General features: G+C 41.2%; 4 protein-coding genes across 5 annotated transcripts; 1 reads left to right on the top strand and 3 right to left on the bottom strand.

The window, feature by feature from the left end:
* Positions 1-2,100: 2,100 nt before the first annotated feature.
* Positions 2,101-5,373, bottom strand: pafah1b3. The gene is made up of 6 exons (XM_034554154.1): positions 5,304-5,373; positions 4,910-5,003; positions 4,452-4,541; positions 4,192-4,308; positions 3,911-4,033; positions 2,101-3,591 (listed from the first exon to the last, which is right to left on the bottom strand). The coding sequence occupies exons 2-6, from the start codon at positions 4,988-4,990 to the stop codon at positions 3,331-3,333; spliced, it is 672 nt and encodes a 223-aa protein (XP_034410045.1). The 5' UTR covers positions 4,991-5,003; positions 5,304-5,373; the 3' UTR covers positions 2,101-3,330.
* Positions 5,374-5,464: 91 nt separating this feature from the next.
* On the top strand, positions 5,465-10,178 carry si:dkey-250k15.4. Its single transcript, XM_034554153.1, has 4 exons — positions 5,465-5,671; positions 6,499-7,772; positions 8,655-8,788; positions 8,920-10,178. The coding sequence occupies exons 1-4, from the start codon at positions 5,553-5,555 to the stop codon at positions 9,544-9,546; spliced, it is 2,154 nt and encodes a 717-aa protein (XP_034410044.1). The 5' UTR covers positions 5,465-5,552; the 3' UTR covers positions 9,547-10,178.
* On the bottom strand, positions 9,760-19,658 carry tlr21 (toll-like receptor 21). Of its 2 annotated transcripts, none has more exons than XM_034554150.1 (2): positions 19,547-19,658; positions 9,760-13,233 (listed from the first exon to the last, which is right to left on the bottom strand). In XM_034554150.1, exon 2 carries the CDS (start codon positions 13,097-13,099, stop codon positions 10,172-10,174), a length of 2,928 nt encoding a protein of 975 aa, XP_034410041.1. In that variant the 5' UTR covers positions 13,100-13,233; positions 19,547-19,658; the 3' UTR covers positions 9,760-10,171. The 2 variants fall into 2 exon arrangements, with proteins under 2 accessions (XP_034410041.1, XP_034410042.1); XM_034554151.1 differs by lacking the exon at positions 19,547-19,658 and adding an exon at positions 18,344-18,671.
* Positions 19,659-20,099: 441 nt separating this feature from the next.
* cnfn (cornifelin) lies at positions 20,100-21,131 on the bottom strand. The gene is made up of 4 exons (XM_034554144.1): positions 21,050-21,131; positions 20,617-20,742; positions 20,403-20,539; positions 20,100-20,202 (listed from the first exon to the last, which is right to left on the bottom strand). The coding sequence occupies exons 2-4, from the start codon at positions 20,738-20,740 to the stop codon at positions 20,113-20,115; spliced, it is 351 nt and encodes a 116-aa protein (XP_034410035.1). The 5' UTR covers positions 20,741-20,742; positions 21,050-21,131; the 3' UTR covers positions 20,100-20,112.
* Between the last annotated feature and the right edge of the window lie 2,193 nt (positions 21,132-23,324).

Raw genomic sequence — 23,324 nt, forward strand, 5'->3', positions numbered from 1 at the left:
GACACAGCTGAGATTGAATTGTGTCTTCAGTATGCATCTGTTACACTCAACATGAGGAAACTGAGATGTCAAAATTGAATTTAAGCTCCTCTAACTTGGTTGGTGTAGTGTATTGTGAATTATAAATTCCTGGCCAAAGTATTTCATGTATTTCATGTTACACAGATTTGCCCACAATCAATCAAAGTTATGGGTCCAAGTAATCCGTTGTCACATTTAAGATCATGCTCGCTATAATCTAGCCAACTGCCAGAATTGTAAGTACAAGGTATTCTGTTATGTGTAATTACTCCCCACGGTCAGGTCCTGTGCCAGTCTGCTGCCAGCGTGAAGAGGACACTCTCCAATATCAACACCCACAAGGCAACAGGTCCAGACAACATCCCTGGTCGTGTGTTGAAGGACTGAGCAGAGGAGCTTCAAGATGTCTTCGCGGATGTCTTTAATACTTCTCTGAGACAAGCTGTCGTTCCATCGTGTTTCAAGGCCACCACCATCATACCAGTGCCAAAGAAATCCACTCCATCCTGCTTTAATGAGTATCGTCCAGTGGCACATACCCCCATAATAATGAAGTGCTTTGAACGGCTAGTCATGTCACATATCAAATCCATTATCCCCCCACCCTGGACACTTTCCAATTTGCATACCGTGCCAAACGGTCCATGGAGGATGCAATCTGCTCTGTTCTCCATCCAGCCCTCACCCACCTGGACAAAAAAAAGACTCATATGTGAGAATGCTGTTCATAGACTTTAGTTCAGCATTCAACACCATAAACCCACAACAAATCATCTGCAGCTGGGGCTCAAAACCTCGCTGTGTAACTGGCTGCTGGACTTCCTCAGTGAGAGGCCACATGCAGTACGTTCTTCACCTTGCTGACTCATGACTGCAAAACGACCTACAGCACCAATCACATGGCCAAGTTTGTAGACGACACTACTCTGGTCGGTCTCATCACCAAGGATGATGAGACTCACTACAGGAAGGAGGTCAGTCTTCTGACCACACGGTGCGGAGACAACAACCTCCTTCTCAACAGCAAGACCAAGGAGATTGTTGTTGACTTCCGGAGAGGGCACACTGAACACCCACCACTGACCATCAATGGTGCTGTCATAGAGAGAGTGAGCAGCACCAAATTCCTGGGGGTGGACATCAGTGAGGACCTCTCCTAGACAGCCAATACAAAATCCCTGGCAAAGAAAGCACAGAGGCGTCTCTACTTCCTCCGGAAACTGAAGAAGTCAAGAACCCCCCCACCCATCATGTGCACCTTTTACCGTGGCACCATTGAGAGCATCCTGACCAACTGCATCACTGTGTGGGGCGGAAGCTGCTCGGACTATAACAATAAAGCCCTGCAGCACATAGTAAATGCAGCTGGACGCATCATCGGTGCTTCCCCCCCCTTCCCCTGCAGGAGATATATAACACCCGCCTCACCCGCAAAGTGACCATGGTTGTGAGCGACTCCTGTCACCCCTCACAGTCTCTTCAGCCTCCTGCCCTCTGGTAGGAGATACCGGAGCCTCCGGGCTCGCACCACCAGACTGTCAAACAGCTTCATCCACCAGGCTGTCAGAAAGCTGAACTCTCTCCCACTCACTCTTTTAGACACATATGTCGAAATGCTGCTAAAACTCCATGTCTGACTGCTGCTAAAATATGAATGTAAAGTTTCATAGTTTTTATAGTTCTTAACTTATATGTTGTTGTTATGTTTTGCACTTTAATATTATTACTACAATCACTTTATGTTGGACAAGAGAGAAACGTACTTTCAGATCTTTTGTATGTTTGCACAAATGGAAGAAATGACAATAAAGCTGACTTTGACTTTGACTGTTGGGTGCAGATTATGGGCAAAGCGGGACTTGTTCACCCTCCTAAAGTTACAGAAATGCAACTCTCCGCTAACAAGCATGTCTGGGACAGGAACGAAAGTCAACCAAATCTGTGTATGTGTACTCATAATAAACCTCCTAATTCAGTCTTGAGGCATAAAAATGGAGCACTGCATCAGTGACAATCCAGCAATTTATCTTACTTAGTATCAGCATGCAGATCTGATCAATCAGTCAAGGGACACTAAAACAGTTTTTCATATTTAATGCATTTGTCCATCTCTTACACAATCAGCTGTCCTGAAGCATAATTCAAGTTCTGTGGCACAATCCTTCTACAAGAGGTTCAGAAGCGTTTTAGTGTGAAGTAAAGCCTTTGAAAATGGTCTGATTGGCCATTATGTTGCAGATGAGATTAAACTTGGAGCACAAGCAACTTTAGATATATCTATACAACTTCACAAGCTACTCAAATACATTATGTTTGTAACACAGCCTCTCGCGTCAAAATCTGTTGCCGTTACTAAATGTGGAGCAAAAAGGTACAAGGGCAATAATGAGACATGTGACATGAAAAAAGGCAAGTAAACAGTAATGGTCAATCAAAAACATTTGGTCATTCAAATGAACATATAAAAAAAAGACACCAGACATCACAAGAGTAAATAAAGCTATTGCGAAATAAATGTAACTTAGTGAAACTGATAAAACAAAATGACGAATTACAGCAATTTCCTGGTAAGGGCAGTTCTTGCATCTCGTATTTTTTTTACCAGACATATCCTAGCACCTAAAGAGCCAAACTCTCACAACCTTTTCCAACTAGTTACTGTTCCAGTAGCCTCAGGCAGACAATGTATTTTGTCATAGAAGTTTTTTCTTCCGAAAAGCAGATATCTGTCTATATTCTGAGGTAAATTGGGCTTTTATAGTCTCTTGAGGGCTGTCGGCTGAAGCACGGGATCTGGGGCACAGTTATAAATAACGTTCTTAATCATGTGGAGCAACTTAAGTTTTGACCTAAAGAAGCTGTACAACTGTTGACATCCAAGTTCATCCCTTCAAGTGTCATTTCACTGTCTGGCTCTGATCCCCATGGATGATAGTCAGGGAGTTCCCCTTATCATATTCATCAGCAGAGGACTGAAAAAATTCCTTCTATGGAAAAACCCTTTTAAAACCAAAAGCTAGTGGAACAGACGATAACCGGGAATTGAGGTCAGACTATGTCTCTCTATAGCACAGCACATTTAATATTTTGACTGCATCATAAACACAAAAATAACCTTTGTGGTCCCATTATCTGTAACAGTGGTCATCAACCCTGGCCATAAAGAGGACTTAGACAAAAGATGTGTGCAGCTTTTAGCCCCAAGTAATTGATTTGATCCATCATACAAGTGGTAATAAGCTGATTGGGATGTTCTCTGGGAACAGGGATGAGGACCACTGTGGTAGTGTAATTGTGCGCCCTTGTTGCTCAGTTCTCTGGAGGCTTGTCTAGCATGGACTTGAGATGGGCATGCAGGGGTTCGCACACAGCCTGGTAGCCCTGTGGGGTCAGGTGAAGGTAATCATACATGTCATGATGGGAGATGCTACCATTGGAGTGGACGAAGCCTGGGTCCACGTTGAGGAAAGAGGCGTGGGGGACTGACAATACAGCCTCCTGGACCAGCTCGTTCACCTTGGCATTTCGCTCCCGCAGAGGATTTGGCGATTTACCTCTGGGCAAAACACCCTGGAAAACAGATGTATTGTTTTTAGTAATATTCTAAGTAATTCATACATCAATGTATAAAAAAGACGTTTGTAGCACCACAAAAGATACAGCAAGCTTACATGTAGCTCCACTTTAGCTTTTTAAATACAATTGACATGTTGCATATCTCCCAACAGTTAACACAGTCCAATAGCCTATTGTTTCCCTAATCTCACAAAGCTGAGATGGAACTAAAAGGTATGGCATCACAGTGCAGTCTGATGGTTGTTTGAACTTCATTTGTCATTTTTGACACACAGGTGAGTAGATAAACACTTAATCAGAAAAAAAGACCTACAAGTACAAGTGTCCGAGCATGTGGGAGTTTGTTCTTGATGACTTGGACAATAGCCATGATGCCTTCACAGATCTGTTCAGCAGTCTGACTATGATTGTTAGTTCCTACCCACAGCACCACAACCTAGAACAACAAAAGAGAAGGGAATGCACAACTGAGCACATGTCAATGATAGTTTTGGGTCATTACACTTGGAATGTATCATACATATAAGCACAATGAATCTACTGTGTGAATAAACAAGCACAATCATGATATCTATATTTTGCCGTGATATGCACCTTTGGGCTGATGTTATCCAGTTCGCCATTGCTCAGTCTCCACAGCACATGTTGTGTTGCATCACCACCCACCCCAAAATTGAGGGCATGAAGAGGGGAGAATAGCTGCCGCCATATCTGTGGACAAACCAAAACAAAGAGTCCACGTGTTGAAATCGAAGTTCACGCTAGTTGAAAGCGTGCATAGATGAGGAGAACAAGTCACACTTTCAAACTCTGTATACAGACCCAGACAGTTGAGTGTGTGATTTATGTTTTACCCCAAACTGGTGCATGAGCTGAACAAGAGAGTCTCCAACAAACAGGACATCAGGTTCTTTGTCTTTGCTGTCGGACACAAAGCGGTTGTGCTGCAAAAAGACACAAATATACAGACTAATAACTCTACATGAGAAGTTCAGATACACAAACAAATTAGGTTGAATCCAAAAGAGAATATTTTATCAGTGGATCTAATATTAGTGCATACAAAGCACTACAATGCATTACAATCTAATGAAAAAAGAAAATACTTCTAATTTACTATGACAATCATGTTTTTAAATGTTGTAATCAACTGTCTACAAAAGGTATTATTGATCTGTTTTGTTTTATCCACACAACTGAACATCAGCAACAATGCAGACTCGGAAAACCTGGGAATTCATGGCTGTTGTGCTGTAACTGTGTACAACCTAGGGAAGTAACAGAAAACTCATGATAATATTGTTTCACACACCAGAGACATCCATCGTCCATCTCCCTGGGTGTCTTCACAGGGAGTGGGTGTGGCGGCTGGGTTTGGGTCTTCTGCACTCATGACTTGGCTCTATCTGTGTGGGAAAGCAATCACGTCGGGTTGTTGGCACTATTTTACAACGGAAACAAACCGGTAATCCACAGACGATAGCTGAAACTGCTAGCTAGATTTAGGAGGTTGGTAGAATTAGCCACAGTAGCTAGGCTACTTGCTGAAACACATATAGATGTCGCTAGTTTTACAGACACACCAGTCACACAAGTAACGCAGATGGTTTTTAGCGTTAAATTATGCAACTCTGTATTATGCGAAATGGGAAGGAACGAGTTGTATATAGCGGCTATATTTAGAGATATTAATAAACATAGGTTACCATGAAATCAAAAAATCGTCATCTCCCAATTCAGTTTCAGGAAGTACATTTTCACTTTAGCTGCCAGTACCATTGTTGTCAGCGGGCAACAACATACATGTTTACGTGCATCTTAGAATTGTTCTTTACTTTATCGGTGATATGTGCCTTCCGTCGGATTAAAAAACATACCGTATAAAGAAATGACAATTCAAACACTGTTCGAGTAAAGAAGAATATAAGTGATGAGACGGTCTTACCTACTCGTCTATGGAAGTGGATTCGCCCGGCTCGTTGGTGTTCGCGAAAGTTGTTGCTGCTCTAAGAAACGCATCTACTACGACGTGTTGCTCAGCAACAACAGAAGTGGCCAGGGAAAACCCACTACGGTAAGCAGCGCTGTTAATTAACTAATTTAGGTTTGTACAAAATGTTTCTTGACATATTTACTTTTTGTCTTGGATGACATATATCTAAAGTTAAGGTTAGTTAGTTCTGTGTTTCTTAGCAGCTACAGCTAAATACTCTGAAGTCATACACGTGTGCTTCAGGTAAAAGTGCACCTGGTGATTGACGTTGTTATCACCTGTTTGCTGACCACATAACTAGCTAGCATAGCTCACAGTTAGGCTAACGTTACATTAAACTTTAACTCGTTCTTGATATCTGACGAAGTGAGAATAAGTTCAAGATTCAAACGTTTTGTTGGCCTCGAGTCAAAATGCACAATATTTATTTTGTGGATATAAGTTATTTTTATGGTTTTTTTCTGACCGAATTAATCTTGATGTACTTTAAATTTACATTAAATATTGCACCCTATGTAAAAGGACCTGTAGACGGGTTTGTTTTTAATCATCTTAGCGGGGAAACAATCATACCACTCACATTATGTGGATCCTCAGTTGAAGCAGTGTTTTTCCGTACATGTCAACTATTGTCTGTCTCTGCTTAACTATCCACAGCAGAGACTCTCTATACGATCTGGCATTAATTCCTAATGTCCGTATTGTCATGAACTGTTAAGAACAATTCCTCGCTTACACTAGCTATGATCCAAAATGTCACAGTCCACACAAGGCTCAACATTTGGATTCAACCACTGTCATTGTGACATGAGTAATTTGCTTCATCATGCAACAGCATCCCGTCAAGTGTTTTTTTTCTGTATTTCCTACAGTAATAAACATTTCTAAATACAGTTTTCTTCTTACAGAATCCAATGCAGGATGAGCCACGTGTGTGGCAGGGATGTATCTGACAAAGAAAAGATCTTGACTGTTTTCAGCAAGCAGTTAAAAATCAAAGATAAAAATCCTTGCTCAGTGAACAGATTCACTACAGACTGCAACTGTTTAAACCATTACAGTAAGATCGATGTGCAGCACAAAATTAAACGACTGAAGAGCCGCAAGGAGAGGAGTCGGATGAGAGCTGGTGGGAAAGAAGCCTCAAAGTCCAAATCACATCACCATCCTCACTGCCATAGCCAAATAAGCAAAGACATGACATATTTCCAGAACTGCTGTCCTTGTGCTACAAGGACAAATGCACTGTTTCCAAATGTCATTCCTGTTGCACAAGAGCCCAGTAGAATCACGGACAGTCGCCTGATAGGTCACCATGGCCTGTTCAACCATGAAGTGAAGTCTATCGACATAGAACGCTTGTTAAGTGAGCAGAGGAAACTAGGGGAAAGTAGACAGCAAGGACGAGAAAAGAACAATTCTACTTTACATCCATCTTCAACATCTCACGTTCCTTCTCCGTTCTTCACTAACGATTTACTGGGTGCTGGTACTGCTGAAGTTCTGCCATTTGAAAATAACTCTGCTCATGATTGCCAGAAGAAAGAGGAGAAAATCAGTCAAGGATCAGATATTACACCAGGTCAGAGACCACAGAAACCGATTGATCTTTCATCTGAACATTTTAAAAGCATCTTGTCATTTAAACACAGCTCCTGCGATGTAGAGATAATCAAGAGCAAGAAGACAAAACCTCTCATGTCTGAAAAGGTCAGAGAGTCACTGCTGACTCCCCCTGTTGTCAAAGAACATGTGAAGACATTAAACAGGAAGGCAAAGGGAGACATGATTGCTACTGTGGAGCACACCTCAAAGAACCAGGAGTCTCCGGACCACCAAACGCAAGCTCAGGGTCTCAGCCCAAGCCCAGTTCAGCTCTCCAGCTCGCACACTGTTGACAGTTTTGACACACAGCAGAGAAGCAAAGATGCTCGCTGTGCATCTAAGTCTGTTAGCGTAGTGGCAGCAAGTTTGTGTGACTGTCTGCAGTTCCCACTTCTGAGGAGAAGAAACCTGGTGGCAGAGAGCAGGGAGGTGCTGTTGAAAGCTCTACGGGAGAGGCATGGACCCCAGCTTCAGGAGAACCTCCTTGAGGTGCAGCGAGGCCTCGGTTTTGGTTTTGAGCCAACAAAGAAAGTCCAGGTTCAGGAGCCAACTATGATGGATGTGCTCTTGCATCCAGGTAGGCACTGACATATGAGATAACTCTGGGATTCTCATTATAAACATAACATATAGTGGTTTACATTAGTGATACATCAATGTTACTGTATGCTTTTAAAAAACCTGTAAAAAAACATTAGTATTGGTATCAATAACAACTTTACCTCAATATTGATAATAGTGTTTATTTTACAGTGATAGTTATCCATCTTTAAAGCTGCCCTGTGGAGTTTTCCTGACAGCAAAAGTTGTTTACATTCAGTGTTATTTACCAAATCAGTAAATCCTTGAGGCCGAACAAATATATATTTTTTTCTGTGTAAAACATTTGCAAAGCAGATTTTAAACCATTCACTAGCTTTCAGTCATCTTCTTCGCCTTTGTTGGAGCATTACTATGTTTCTTTGCACGTCAAGTCGATTTGATTTATAAGACTATTATCATAAATATATCTCCCCCAACTGTCAATCATCCGCCATAGCAGGAATGTATTGCAAGTTCTGCGTCTTTGAAAGTTACTGTCTTTTTAGTACTAAATTCCCCTTTGTGTCCATGGACTTGGGGACTAAAAATACTATAACTATGGAAGATTTGCACTCATTTTGTCAAACTCAGAACAAGGACTGGATGCATCACTTACATTGAAAGCACATTAGAATGGGATCTCCTAACAGATCGTATGAATTTGAGGGTTGACTACATCAAGGAAAACCTATTTCAATGTTCTTATGAGCACCTCACTATTTAATTTGTATTATGAATTGTGACCCTATCTTTGAAAGTGGCCTTTGTCTGGTGTTGAATTAGTACACCAACAGCCTGTATTCACATGATTATTTAGTACATTTCTCAAACATAGTTTGTGGGCAGTTTTTCAGTTGTCTCGCTTCCTTTTTTTTAGGTGCAATGACATTTCAAGCCGACACGGCGAGTCAGCCATGTTTCGATAACCAGAAAACCACATCTTTCAACATGACGGGCAGTAGACCTTTTAACTGGAAGTCCAGGCCACAGCCACACCAACACCTGGAGCAGGTAACATTTTAATTTACCCTGTTACTTTCTTAGTTAATTTCATAAATGGTTTAGCCTTCCTTTAGTAATCCACAGATACTTTAATATTCCATAACTCTGGAAATAAAATGTTTTCTGGTTTTCATGTAAAGACTGCTGAATGGTCCACAAGCCCTGTGGAAGATATCAGCCGTGTGGATGATGTCCTCAGACCTACTTACGCTCCTGAGTTCTGCATGGACTTTGAGCCCTTTGGAGGTACAACCAGTGGTCATTTGTTCTCTCCCACCTCATGCTGGGAAGAAAAAACATCAGTATCTCAGCACTGTGAAGACCATTTCAACAAGCCAAAGAACAACCAGGCTGTTATGTTTGATCCCTTTGAGAACAGCTTTATGAACCACACCAGAGCAGCTCCAGAGAGGAGCAGTGGGTCTCAATACAGTAGCAGAAACATCCATCCTTTCTTTCCTTATCCAACACAGCTGACAGATAGACACTCCGCAGAGCCAATGCACTTTCCCCAGGAGAAAGACCCGTTTGAAACTGACAGATACTCTAATGTTCCCTCCTTCTCTGCTCATATTCAACATCCTCTGCAGAGCTTCCAACCTTTCAGCCAATTCAGTCATCCTTCAACTTGCCCTCCCCTCTGGTCCCACCACACTGACATGGTACATTACCCTCCATCTCACACCCTTGAAAGAGACCCAGCAGCTCCCCTTTCTTCTTTCCCGAGCCCTGGACACTGGTCCTTCCCTCCTATGAGACTGTACTAATGTGTTTTGAAGCTCTGCATAGAGACATGCTTGTGATCATTTCTTTGGCTAGTTAAAAAAAACACAACGCTCTCTTAATTCATACCATCAAGATGTTTTGTTCATATGTTGTGTGTTCATATTTGACTAAAAACAATATTAAATGTAACAGTAATAGCTGACCTCTTTTTCTTTTGTCCTATGTGCGGCTGAGATGTAAAAACCCATAATTATGTATTGTTTGCATCCTTGGAACATTTTTTTAATATGCAGAACTGTACACACATCTTCAACACAGGTGTTATGATGGGAAATTCTTTACAGACCAAACATTTTAACTAAGAATGTGATATTTGATATTGTGTTGTGTATGTGTGCCACATTTATATGCAATTCAACACAGTTGTACAGTTTGTGCAATAATTTAAAAGACATGCAAAATCCAACCGTGCTAAATTCATAATTAAACTGGGCACAAGATGTTGCTTTACTTTCTCATCTATGCTTGTATGAATTATTATTCTTACAATTGATCACATTTACACCACATTTAATGACCCTCTCCCACAGCAGCAGAAAATGTGATTGTTCATGTCACGTACTGAGAGGTTTATCTTGACAATCGCAAATAAATTGCCAAATCTTTTTAAGGTAGCAAGTAATAGTTTTCATCCGTCTCAACATTTCCAGTTTCTTCTTCTTTAGAAGCTTCACTGCATTTTTCTTCTGTCTCTAGTCTGCTCCCGCTTCTCATTGCCCTACGTAGCTGATTCCAAAACAGCTCCTGGGCCTGTGTTGGGTTAGTGCAGTCTGAGCCAGGCCACTGCAGATACGTCTTTTTTAACATGACTTTCCTCATGCGATGATAGGACGACACCTGCCTCTCAGAGATTTCCTCCAGAAACACCAGCAGGAGAACGTCCCGGTGCTCATCAAAGAGTCGGTAGCTGGCCAGTTGGATTTCCAGAGAACACCACTCACTTCTCAGGAAATTCCTGCTCACCACACAAATGGTTTTACGGCTGCTGTATACTGCAGAGACGATGTTGTCCACAATGTCACGGCCCAGCTCAAAGTCCCTGTGATGTAGGCAAAGTTTAAAAGACGATCCATTTCCCTCAAGGTTGGGCATTAACTGCTCCATGACCCATTGTTCATTGGAGGAATTGTAGGAAATAAATGCATCATATTTGCAATTTTCCTCCTTTTCGCTGAGTATGCGCCACTGCTCACTAAACCAGGAACGGAACACATAGTAGCCGTACTTCATTTTCCAGTAGAGTTTGACATAAAGTAAAGGAATTACTGTGAACAGTAAGATCACAACTGCTGTGCTTAGGAAGATGTACTCTCCTAGATCTATGTAACACACTTTGGTGTCAAAGTTGTAGAATTTGAGTTTGGCATCGTGTGGGCACAGCAGGTTGTAGAGATAGACCACCTGCACATGTGAGTTTTTTACTGTCCAGTTTTGCAGTAAGCTGTTTTTGCAGGTGCAGCTTAAAGGAGTATTACGTATGTCAAGGTAGTGGAGGTTGGGTAAACTTTCTAGTGCATCAACATGAATGCTTTGCATAACATTACGGTTGAGCTGCAGTGTGCGTAACTGTGTGAGATTCCCAAAAACCTCCTTTGAGACGTTCTGAATGCCCATATTTTCCACAATCAATTTGGTCACATTTCTCAGATTTTTAAAGACTCCTGGTTGTAGTTGTGTCACCCCAACACAGCAGTTATCCAATGTGAGGAAGCGTAAGCCTGTCAGATCATCGAAGGCATCGGGTGCAAGATAATAGATGTTATTGTTGGTGAGATACAGAGATTTCAGTGAGTGGAGGCCACGGAAAAAAGTGTGGGGTAAAACAGTGAGGCCATGCGGCCGCTGCCCATCCAGTTTCAGATCACTAAGTTTGCTGAGGTTTATAAATGGTGAACTGATCTCTTCATTGAGGAAGCGAATCTGATTACTTTGTAAATCCAGCACCGTTAGCGTGTCTTGAAATACACAATGGAGTGAAGTGTCAATCTGTTTGAGGTTGTTTCCATCTAGATAGAATTTGGACAGACTTTTTAGTCCATCAAGGCCAGATGGCTGAAAATAAGTGATCTTATTACCTCCTAGGTCCAGTGTAGTCAGATTCCTGAGACTGAGAAAGGTCCCGTTAAAAATGACAGATATGCGATTGTTGCGTAGGTTGAGGATCTTTAGGTTGTAGTTATCTTCAAAGTGGCATTTTAACAAATCAGTTAAAAGGTTATTATCCAAACGCAGCGTCTCAAGCCTTATTAGCCCTTTGAGAGCTTTACAATGGAGAAAAGCAATTGAGTTTATGTTAAGCTTTAGCGTCTTAACATTTGGTGTATAATGAAAAGCATCAGAGTCGACTGAGAGGATGCGGTTGTAACGATAGCTCAGCTCCTCCACATTCTTAAGATAAACCATATTTTGTGTTTTACAGGATTGGAGGGAGGCGAGATGGTTATGCTCTACATTAATACTCTTTATGTATTTATGTTTATTGAGGAACGTCAGACATCTTGTGCTTTTCAGGTTGTTGTGGGATAGATCCAAAGTCCCTGTGATTGTCGGACAATAGTACAGTGTGTAATTTGTTAGATTCTCAATCCCATTAATACCCAGGCCTAATTTTGGAATCCTTTTCACTTTTCTCTTTAACAATTTGCATAGCTCAATGAGCAGGTCGTCATTGTTTAGACCTGTGCCAGAGAAATCCACGTGACTTGCTCTGATATTGCTGATGTTTAAAAACTCCACTACCTTGACACTTGTTGAACGCAAACGCAGATAGTTTACATGCCTCAGATCGAGTCCTTTAAAAGCCATCGTATGGAGCCTGGGATTGTATGACAAATCCAGCACCTGGATGAACCCGAGAAACGATTGCTTACATCCTAATGTGAACAGATTATTTCTACATATATATAATGTCGTGAGGGATTTGGGTAGTGACACATTTAAATGGCTGAGAGAGGTCAACTTGTTAAAGCAAAGGTCTAGTATTCTCAGATTCATTAGATGTGACACAGCATCTGCGATCCCTGAGAAATTTGTCATTTGGTTTTGTCTCATGATTAAAGTGTTCAGATTGAGAAGAGTGGAGAAAATTCCCTCGGGGAGCTGCTTTAAATAATTGTTTGTCAGTGAGAGAAAGGTGAGGTTGCGTAGGTCCTGAAACACAAAAGGGTCGAGCTCCGATATGTAGTTAAAGGACATATTGAGAGACTTAAGTTGATACAAGTCTTTGAAGGCAAATGTATCAATGATCCTTATGTGATTATGATCTATTTTCAGGTATTGAAGGTTTGGTAGACCAACAAAGCTATTATTGGTAATGTTCCAAATAGGATTAATGGAGATGGTGAGGTTGATAGCATATCGTGGAAGGTCCTGGATGATAGCAGGCATGTTCTTTTCCTTGCGACGGATGCAGTTGAAACTTTGCTGATTCGAGAACGGGTCTTCAATGCAGTTGTTGAAGCTGTAACCACTGATGAGCTGAACAGCAGCAAGGACGACTGTTACTGACAACAGCTGATGACTTCGATTTGTCATTTTGCCTGATTTCAGATCAGTAAATCAGTCCTTTGAATTACTTTCATCAGGTTCTTTGTTGGTTTGTTTGAATATTATGTGGAAAATGTCTGTGAAGAAAGCGTCTTGATAATCAACTGAACAGGTGCAGGAATCTGAGGAAAGAGAGCAGAATTGATATCACTCATCACGTTCGGTCACTTTCAAACAACGTTTCTATCTTTCTAAGCAGACCAATCCTACAGAGCTGCTACCACAATTCTTAGGTTTATATCACCATTCATACGGTACATGTTGTAATCTTCACATATAATATGTTGGTAAGACTTGTTTATCAGCAATGTTATAACTATGAGATGATAGCAAATATCATTTGTGGATGCTTGATTGTGTTTGGTCCATATTAGTCACCTCATTCAAGAATAGACTTAAGACTTTCCTGTTTGATAGTGCTTATAGTTAGGGCTGAATCAGGTTTGCCCTGGTCGAGCCCCTTGATATGCTGCTATAGGCTTATAGGCTGCTGGGGGATGTTTTAGGATACACTGAGCACCTCTCTCCTCTTCTCTCTCTCCTTATGGATACATTTACATCTCTCCATTGCACCTTATTAACTCTGCTTCCTCCCCGGAGTCGTTGTGACTTCACGTCTCATAGGGTCCATTGGACCTGGAGATGTCTGATGCCTGGTGAGCCGGCCTCCCACCATGGCCCTGCTGATGCCCCGCCCCCTCCTCTCTACCTCCTTCTGTTTCATGGATTGGAGTTCCATTCATACATTGTCATATTCATGTAATGTGTTTATGTAACTTTGTAAATGCTGTTCATTCTGTACACATGACATCTATTGCTTCTGTCCATCCGGGGAGAGGGATCCTCCTCTGTTGCTCTCCTGAAGGTTTCTTCCCTTTTTTCCCTGTGAAAGGTTATTTTTGGGGAGTTTTTCCTGATTCGATGTGAGGTCCTGGGACAGGGATGTCGTATGTGTACAGATTGTAAAGCCCTCTGAGGCAAATTTGTAATTTGTGATATTGGGCTATACAAAATAAACTGAATTGAATTGAATTGATTAGGGTTGCACGGTGTACCGATACTAAAAAGGTACCGCGGTACGTTCAAAACGATACGGTTTTGCATATTTTTAGTATCGATACTTTATTAAAATAGCATGTGATCAGAGCGGACTCACTGCTCAACTTATTTAATGCTGCCCAGCGCGTTGACTGCAAGGGGGCGGGGCTGCGCAGCGCTCACACACTAACAGGCAGCGCGCTCTCACTCAGTGATCGCTGGGGAGACAACATGGCGTCACGTGTAGGCGACTTTTTGTTTTAAAAAAAAAGATGCGGAAAGCGCACTGACATACAGACAGTGGAATAAGGCCCACTGACACAGACAGTGAAGGAAGGCCCACTGAGATACAGACAGTGAAGCCCACTGACACACAGACAGTGAAGGAAGGCCCACTGACATACAGACAGTGAAAGAAGGCCCACTGACACACAGACAGTGAAGGAAGGCCCACTGACACACAGACAGTGAAGGAAGGCCCACTGACACACAGACAATGAAGGAAGGCCCACTGACATACAGACAGTGAAGGAAGGCCCACTGACACACAGACAGTGAAGGAAGGCCCACTGACATACAGACAGTGAAGGAAGGCCCACTGACACACAGACAGTGAAGGAAGGCCCACTGACATACAGACAGTGAAGCCCACTGACACACAGACAGTGAAGGAAGGCCCACTGACATACAGACAGTGAAGCCCACTGACACACGGACAGTGAAGGAAGGCCCACTGACACACAGACAGTGAAGGAAGGCCCACTGACACACTGACAGTGAAGGAAGGCCCACTGACATACAGACAGTGAAGCCCACTGACATACAGACAGAGAAAGAAGGCCCACTGACATACAGACAGTGAAGGAAGGCCCACTGACATACAGACAGTGAAGGAAGGCCCACTGACATACGGACAGTGAAGGAAGGCCCACTGACATACAGACAGTGAAGGAAGGCCCACTGACATACACACAGTGAAGGAAGGCCCAATGACATACACACAGTGAAGGAAGGCCCACTGACATACAGACAGTGAAGGAAGGCCCACTGACATACGGACAGTGAAGGAAGGCCCAATGACATACAGACAGTGAAGGAAGGCCCACTGACATACAGACAGTGAAGGAAGGCCCACTGACATACAGACAGTGAAGGAAGGCCCACTGACATACACACAGTGAAGGAAGGCCCACTGACATACAGACAGTGAAGGAAGGCCCACTGACATACAAAGACCCGTCTGCAAAACGTATTTCAAAGCCACTCAGACCAAGGAGCAACACGTCAAACATCAAAGCACCTTTCAGACAGACACCCCGAACTTTTTAAAGAGTTCAAAGAACGACATGTGATTATAAACATGATGCACACCTTAAGCTCACCCACATACAGCCTAACACTGTAGCCTTGGCCTAGTTGATGGTGGATCTTCAGCTAATTATTTTTATTTCAGTTAAGGAAAAATAATGATTCCATGAATTAAGATAAAATATAAACTCTACAATTGCTCATACTTATGGAAGGAACTATGTAGTCATCTGGTCAGATGCGGACAAAAGGCTACATAGCCGTGTATAATCAATGCTGTGATGGCACCATGTAGTTCTCATTAATATCTTGCTGTAGGCTAATACTAATATTAATGCCATTTGTTAAGTGTTGAAAAAGCTGGGAAGGAACAAGCTGGTAAAAAGGGAACCATACAGATGTTTTTATTTATTACTATTATAGATAAATATACCAGTATCGTATCGTATTTGTGGTATCGTATCAAATTCTGGTATCGTATCGTAAGGCCTACCGGGTATCGTGATATTTATGGCAGGTATCGTATAGAAGTAAGAATTTGGTATTGTGACAACCCTAGTCCATATGCAGATAAAGATTGTCGGTGCCATCTCAGTGTGTGTGATGTTTGCCTGTGTGTCCCTGGTATATTAAATAAATGCATTGAGCTATAGCACATTGACTGGAGTATTATATTTGACAAAATAAGACATGGTAGTTTCTCATAGTCAAGGATGATTCCTGGGAAGGATGGGTCTGACAAGTGTGCTGGTTTGGGTGTTTATTCTTTTGCTCTATTTAAAATCATTCATTACGTTCGAATTTCTAGTGGGAGTATTGATTTTTGCATCTCTCAAAACAATTGTGCCATCACAAGGGGACAGGTAGTGGAGGGGCGCTACATTCCCACTCAGGATCAGCGGCCAAACCACAAAATGGCCGCCATGGCCGACACTACATCTCCCAGACTACCTCATCACTCACCCAGCTGCAGGTGCTTAAGGCACCTATTTGAGGCTGGGAAGCCTCATAAAAGGCAGAGTGGAGCACACATAGAGAGGAGGAGCTGGACAAGCAGTACATGAAAGGAGGAGGAGGACCCGTAACCTGGACTTTTGTTTAAGGATCTACTTTCTCCTTCGCTTTATGTTTATTTATGGGCTTTATGTTTATTTATGGACTTTTTTTGATTTTGGTTTAAATGAATCTCCTGAGTTGCCTGTGGCAGGGAACCATACACCTTCCCCTTCAGTTTAAACCTTCTGATTGTGCCTGTTCCTGCTCTCTTGCACTGCCCCACCCTAGGCGGGGACAGCCCCATGACACGACACAATATACATAGATTCACAACATGTTGACCTATTAAAGAGTACCTAAACAATTGTACAATTATTATGATTTCTAAACGTATGAAACATACAATTAATACGCTCTCCTTAAAGTCGCCAGATTACATTGGAAAAACACAGTAATTTTACTGTGGCGATTTGTAAAACACACTTCAATTAAAAGTCTTTCCACTTGCAACAATCACCAAATCTGGTTTGGTCTAAAAGTTTTGATTCACTGAGTTAGATGTGAAGATATGATGGCTCTGCTGTTAAAAGCTCGTTCAGTCTGAATCTGAATCTGTCACTGAACGAGCTGGACGAGTCTGTCATTGAACATGTCTGTCACTGAATATTGAACGAGTCTGTCACTGAACAACACAAGTTGAAACACACTTTTAAATTCAGCCTTGACTTCCCTTACATAGGTTCTAATATTCTATTGTTGTCTGGATGAATTATTGGTGGCAAATGAGTTTCCCCACTGGGGATTAATAAAGTTTTCTAATGAAATTTAATCTAATCTAATATGAGCGAAGATTCAACAACTATATTTTAATTTCTTGCCTCAAATTTGTTCCGAAACCGATTTTGGTGGACTGCTGAAATGAAATAACTGCAAGTATACCAGCATGTTCCCCCTTTTTCAAATTCAAGGGACAGGAAATGCATCGTGTAGGGGATGTGAGTATTTTAGGAGCGCGGAGGATACACTCATGCATCCTTCAGAATCCTTTGAACGAAGGACTCGGTCCTCAGTAGAACTGAAGGATGCTGGACATTGGAAGAGTCCTGTGGCGGGATCCGACAACATACCATCTTTGCCGTTGAAGAAGCCATTCCTGACTTTGAGAAACACCATTGTTGTCAAAGCTGCTGGCAAGCTGCCCGAAGCAAGTTTAAACTTCCAAGGATTTAATGTGTTCTGGTCCGTTCAAGAGCAACATCACAAAGGATAAAAGAAAGGTATACATGGTAAAGCATTAACAAAAATTATCACAAGAGTCGTTTCTAATTCTAACATATTTGATCCTTAGCAAAGAACTTAGTCTACAGTCCTACTGCACGAGGGCAACCCCATTGGCTCTGCATCTAAATCACTAACAGACAGGGAAGTCAAATATGCCAGCGCAACAGCCTCAGAGAAGGCATTGACACAGGTGCATACTGCCTACAATAGACTTTGGAAAGACTGACACCCTTATCTAAAGACAATGTGCCCTAAGTCACATAGTTTTTAGCCACCGACTGTATGATTTTGCAAAGACTGGGGATCTTACAGGGTCATTATTTGCAAGACTACAAGAAGATTCCTTTAGAATTCCTTTCCCACCTGCTTCTGGTTGTCACATGAAAAGCTGCTCATTTAAGTGTTCGTTAACGTAATTAAATTTCACTATTTGCATTATGACCACCGTACACCAGAGACTGAAAGGGAACTGCTACTGAGAAAGACAATGGAGGAAGGGTCTCTTGAGGAGAGGAGAATGTGCCTTCAGAGCATAGCAGAATACTGGATCCATCAAGATCAACTTTCACAGATGAATGACACCAAGGGGGAGAAAATCATCATCCCTACCTCACTGCATGACGAGATAATGTCCCAAATCCATGCATGTCACAAAGAATGGTGCAGTGAACATAACTGTTTTTTAGCCCGGGGTGAACCAGAAGATGGAGGAGATGGTTGGCAAGGTGTTTGCTCCAAATATTTACGAAGAGCAACTTTATAACACGAAGGAGCCCATGATAGTCCACAAGATCCCAGACAGTCCGGGGCAAACAGCCACGACTAATCTGCGTACTTGGAAGAATGAGAACCCGGAAGTCCCAGTAGACAGGTTAGTCCCAGTAGACAGACGCCAGGTTTTTCAAGTTTGACAAGCCTCACCGCACAAACGCCTCTGCTGTGATAAACAGTTTGAAAGCAGCTTTAGAATGTTTTGCTCAACGCTCAATCGCAGCTAGCACCCAGCACCCAGCACCCAGCACCCAGCACCCAGCACCCAGCAGCCAGCACCTAGCACCCAGCACCCAGCACCCAGCACCCAGCACCCAGCACCCAGCACCCAGCACCCAGCAGCCAACACCCAGCACCCACCAGCAGCTTCAGTCCACAGTCCAGTCACCAGGAAACAAATACGCTTGATGTATTACGAGCATCGTTCCGAGCAAATAACGTAGTTTATTGAGCAGCCATTATTGAAAGTTACGTGGCATGATAATGAGAATAAAGAGCGATAAAGTATATAAAAAGTGTGTTAAAGGTGTGGTGGATGGCTCTGTATCTGTACAAGTATAACCGGGTTCCTCTTAAGATGTTTTCATATCCCTTTTCAGTCTGCGTGTTTGTTCCTTCTCCACCTCCTAGCATTTCTTTTACTTTGTTATAGTACAGATCTTATGCTGGACATTGGAGGCTAAACAGCAAATAATTTGGCCTGAAGAATACTACGAAAGAAATGGACCACAGACAACTAAATTATTGTGACATTCTGTCAATGGTTTTATGATTAACAGCAGAATTCGTCAATTATCCTTATACATTTTATGTTGTAAACATCCTCCTATTATATGTCCTATATTTATACGTACATTTACATACACTTTAAAGAAGGTATTGTTCGTCTTAAATTGACTGTTGTCCCAGAAAATGCAAATGACAGTGACATTCTGAGAAGTTACCCTTTTCTAATCTCACACGCAATCTGTCAGAAAAATACTTGCCAGTTGTTGCCAACTATGTTAAAATAATATCATTATTTTGTCATGACAGCCTCACCTGATCAACTGAAGGTTGTTCACCTCACCCTTCTTCTTCCGAGAGCTGCTTGCACTGGACCGTGGATGTCTTGGATACACACTAGATCAGAAAGAGGAACATGGGGGCAACCCATTCTTTTCCTTTCAGTCACACCATCATAATCTCAAGAGTTCTTTATTGAAATACTGTATACTGAATGAACATTAGTTAATTGAACAAGTAAATTACTCCTTTTATTAGGATACTAGATGGACACTTGATAAACATTATTGAATAACATTGTATAAAAGAAAAACAGTGTTCGGGTATAATTTCATTTCAAAATAAATGTGTGTAAATTCACCACTATAAACTTCCTGATTTAATGACCATGTCATGACAGTTAGACCATTTCATCACAGTTAGTCAGTTTAAGTTTTGGTGACATTTTCTTTATTTTTTGTCCATCTGAATTTGTAACCTCTTCAAAGTCTTCCTTGTTATTTTCCACATAGTCTTTATTTTTATATATATATATAGAGCTAATTGAAGCTTTTTTCATATATATATATATATATATATATGTTAAGTTAGATTCAATCTTGTTATCCTCTCCTCTTCTGCTCTCGTGCCATCTGACACAGTCCACACAGCGGCAGGCAGGCCATGACGACCCAGTCGTCACACACCGAGCCCTGGGAAGAAGCGCATAGGTCAGTTAACTGGTGATCTCATCAGTTATCTCCAAAAAATATGTTGGTTGGGGTGAACAATATCTTCTATACTGACCATATTCATAGTTACAGCACAATAGCATAATCTTTTGAGTATATAAATGAACTCTATCATTGTTTTTGTGGTCGAATGTGTGTTTAGACAATTGTCACACACTTACTTCAATTTGATATCTGCTGCGGATGCTTGTCCTTAAAGCAATCATGGCACCTGGAAGGAAGGGCAGGCAGCAGCTGTCCCCGTTGTCCTGAGCCACCTTACAGCCCAGGATACAAGGGATGAACGTTGCACAAAGACCTGGAGGTGAGAGGCACTTTGTCATATTGGAATTCATTTCACAGTGTTGGTTCATTTCTGCTTCCACAAAGACTTACAGATGCCACAGTCGTCACAGCAGTCGCACACATTTGAACTCCAGTCCATTAATCCGGATGACACAGTGTACTGTGTGACAGAGATCTGAGGCTGCGAGCTGATCACATTTGACTGGAACGCCATTGCTGTGAGTAGAGGCAAAGGAATATAAAAATATAAAAAAACAGATCATATTACACAATATTATAAAAAATTAAAGATACCACTTCACTTCATATCTGGTGACATTTTTTAGCCCTATTTGCGGCATCGTTTCCGCCAAACAAACACCTTGTCCTGTCCTGTGCCGTCAAAGCTTCTGCAGGTTTTCATTTCACGAGAGCTAATCGAAGCTTATTTCATTAATAGTACAAAAGAGGGAGGCATGAAATCAACAAAATCAGTTCGGAGCAATTCATTCGATTGAAAAGACTCAGTTGCTCCATATCTCACCTGGTCTCTCCTGCTGAGGTCCGTGTATGGCCCCTGAAAAGGTGGTCTTGCGATGTAAGCAGTCCGGGGCCTAATCCACAAATGGGGGGGGGTCAAAGGCATGGCCACAGCTCTTATATCCAGTATGACCTCACTCTTGCACTAGAGCACAGTTTCAGTACTGATATGAAATGGCAAACAATGGCCATTTGGGCAGGTTTAGTCATCTTGTAAAGACAATACCCAAGTGTTTAGTTTTGGGGCGTATCACCTTTTAAAATGAGAGCATCGTACATGGCGTGGCCTTTATCAGCATACAGTAATTGAAGAACAAAGTTGGCAGATAGTGCATATTTGTATTTCAGCACTTTAAAAACCTGGTTTGTGGCAGGTGTAATGTGTGTATACACCCTGTGGGTCCAACTCTGTTAATGGGAAAATGTAGTAGAAAATGAGCTGGGACCCTCAAACACAGACCTGAGATCACATAGGGTTTGTACTCTTTTACTACCATACATCTTTTGGCATTGATTGGTACAATTTTGTATAGTATTTCCAGATGTACACAAAAGGCTCCTATACTTGTTAGAATATGACACCTTTTTTCTCTACGGATCCACTTTGGATTCCCTTTAGCTGTAGACCAGTACTACTTATAATAGTCTTAATTGAGTTAGTTTACAACAACATCATCAACGATGTATTGAGGAGATTGAATAAAAATCACACAACATTAAAAAAACTCAAATACCAATAACAATACAACATAGGGTATGTTTTAGGGTGTCAAAATATATAAATGATATTGTTGCAAATACAAAGAAAACAAATCAATATCCAACACAAATAATAACATATAGACATCATTTAATTAATTAATTTCAATTTAACAAATAGTATGAAACTCAAACAAGATGTAATGCAATAAATGTAGCATATAGTACCATGAAAACATTAAAAGTTGACAATTAATTTCCATATTAGTCTTGGCCTGCCCATGATCAACAAAGTGTGAGTGATACATTACATCATTAAATGAAAAACAACACTGTGCTTTATGCAGGTCATTAGTAGCAAATCAACTGTATATATTCTTCTCAACATTTATTAACACGTCCTGCTGCTAAACACCTGATCCTCTTTCACAGCTCAAAAAGCATACTTTAAATTTTTTTATTACCTTGATACTTCATGACTTTTCCTACTTTCATAAGAATTTCTTATAAACATAATTTTAAACTCACAACTTAATTCACAAGTAGGACCACTGTTTCATATGCTCTAAATCAGTGATTGATGTCAGTACTTTGACTCAACGCTGCCATCCCAAACCCCAAATAAGTTTGGATTACTGTTATTGGTGTTTTAGAAGAGGTTTATTCATAATAACTGAGTACTATAATTATAACAACTGACCCGAAGAATAACAGATTTCAGCACGTTGGATAACATACATTTCTTTGTCTGTGAAAAACGTAATAATACATGTTTGTTCATGCATAGCCCATATAACATAAATACATAAATAATCAAATATTAATCCTGAAAGCAATATTTAAACACTTGTTAAATGGGTTATTTTTTTGAATTATAAGATACAATTTACAAGTGAGCTTAATGATGTGTGAAGAGAATGTGATAATAGAAAATAACATGCACAATCATTACTTGATTGTATCATGGCTCTTTCCTAAATGCGAGATGTAAGAAAATGTAAAGGATACATTTTAATGTCCCACAAATATAATCTTACTTACAGATTTGGACAGGTAGATTGGCAAAGTCAATAAATAGTTGGGTTTTCTTGCATCTCACATTTAGGAACTTTTCGGGGGGAACTATTATGTTTCTTTTGTTCTATTTAACTGATGAACTACCAGACACATTACGCTCAAGCAGTGCCCCGAAGTAAGTTATAGAGGTGTGGCTTTAAAGCTCATTGCAGTTTGTATTACCGGATCTGAGCAGCAGATAAACTATAATCTGATAACAAAAACACCTGCCAAGACAAGACAGAACAGAGTAATACATTGTTATGCCTCTCTGTGACTCATCCGCCTGCATGTAATGCAGCTATGGAAGTGAATGTCCCACAAATATAATCTTACTTACAGATTTGGACAGGTAGATTGGCAAAGTCAATAAATAGTTGGGTTTTTTTGTCTGCCGTTAAGTAAGGTCAAAATAGACTTTAGATAATAAAGATACAATGTCATTGCACAGTTTGTCCACCAGGGGGCACTGAATAATTTCTACACTTTTTAATATGTATCTTGATCATCTTGGTACTACAATT

This window comes from Cyclopterus lumpus, chromosome 16, assembly GCF_009769545.1.
Source record: "Cyclopterus lumpus isolate fCycLum1 chromosome 16, fCycLum1.pri, whole genome shotgun sequence".
NCBI classification, from domain to species: Eukaryota; Metazoa; Chordata; class Actinopteri; order Perciformes; family Cyclopteridae; genus Cyclopterus; species Cyclopterus lumpus.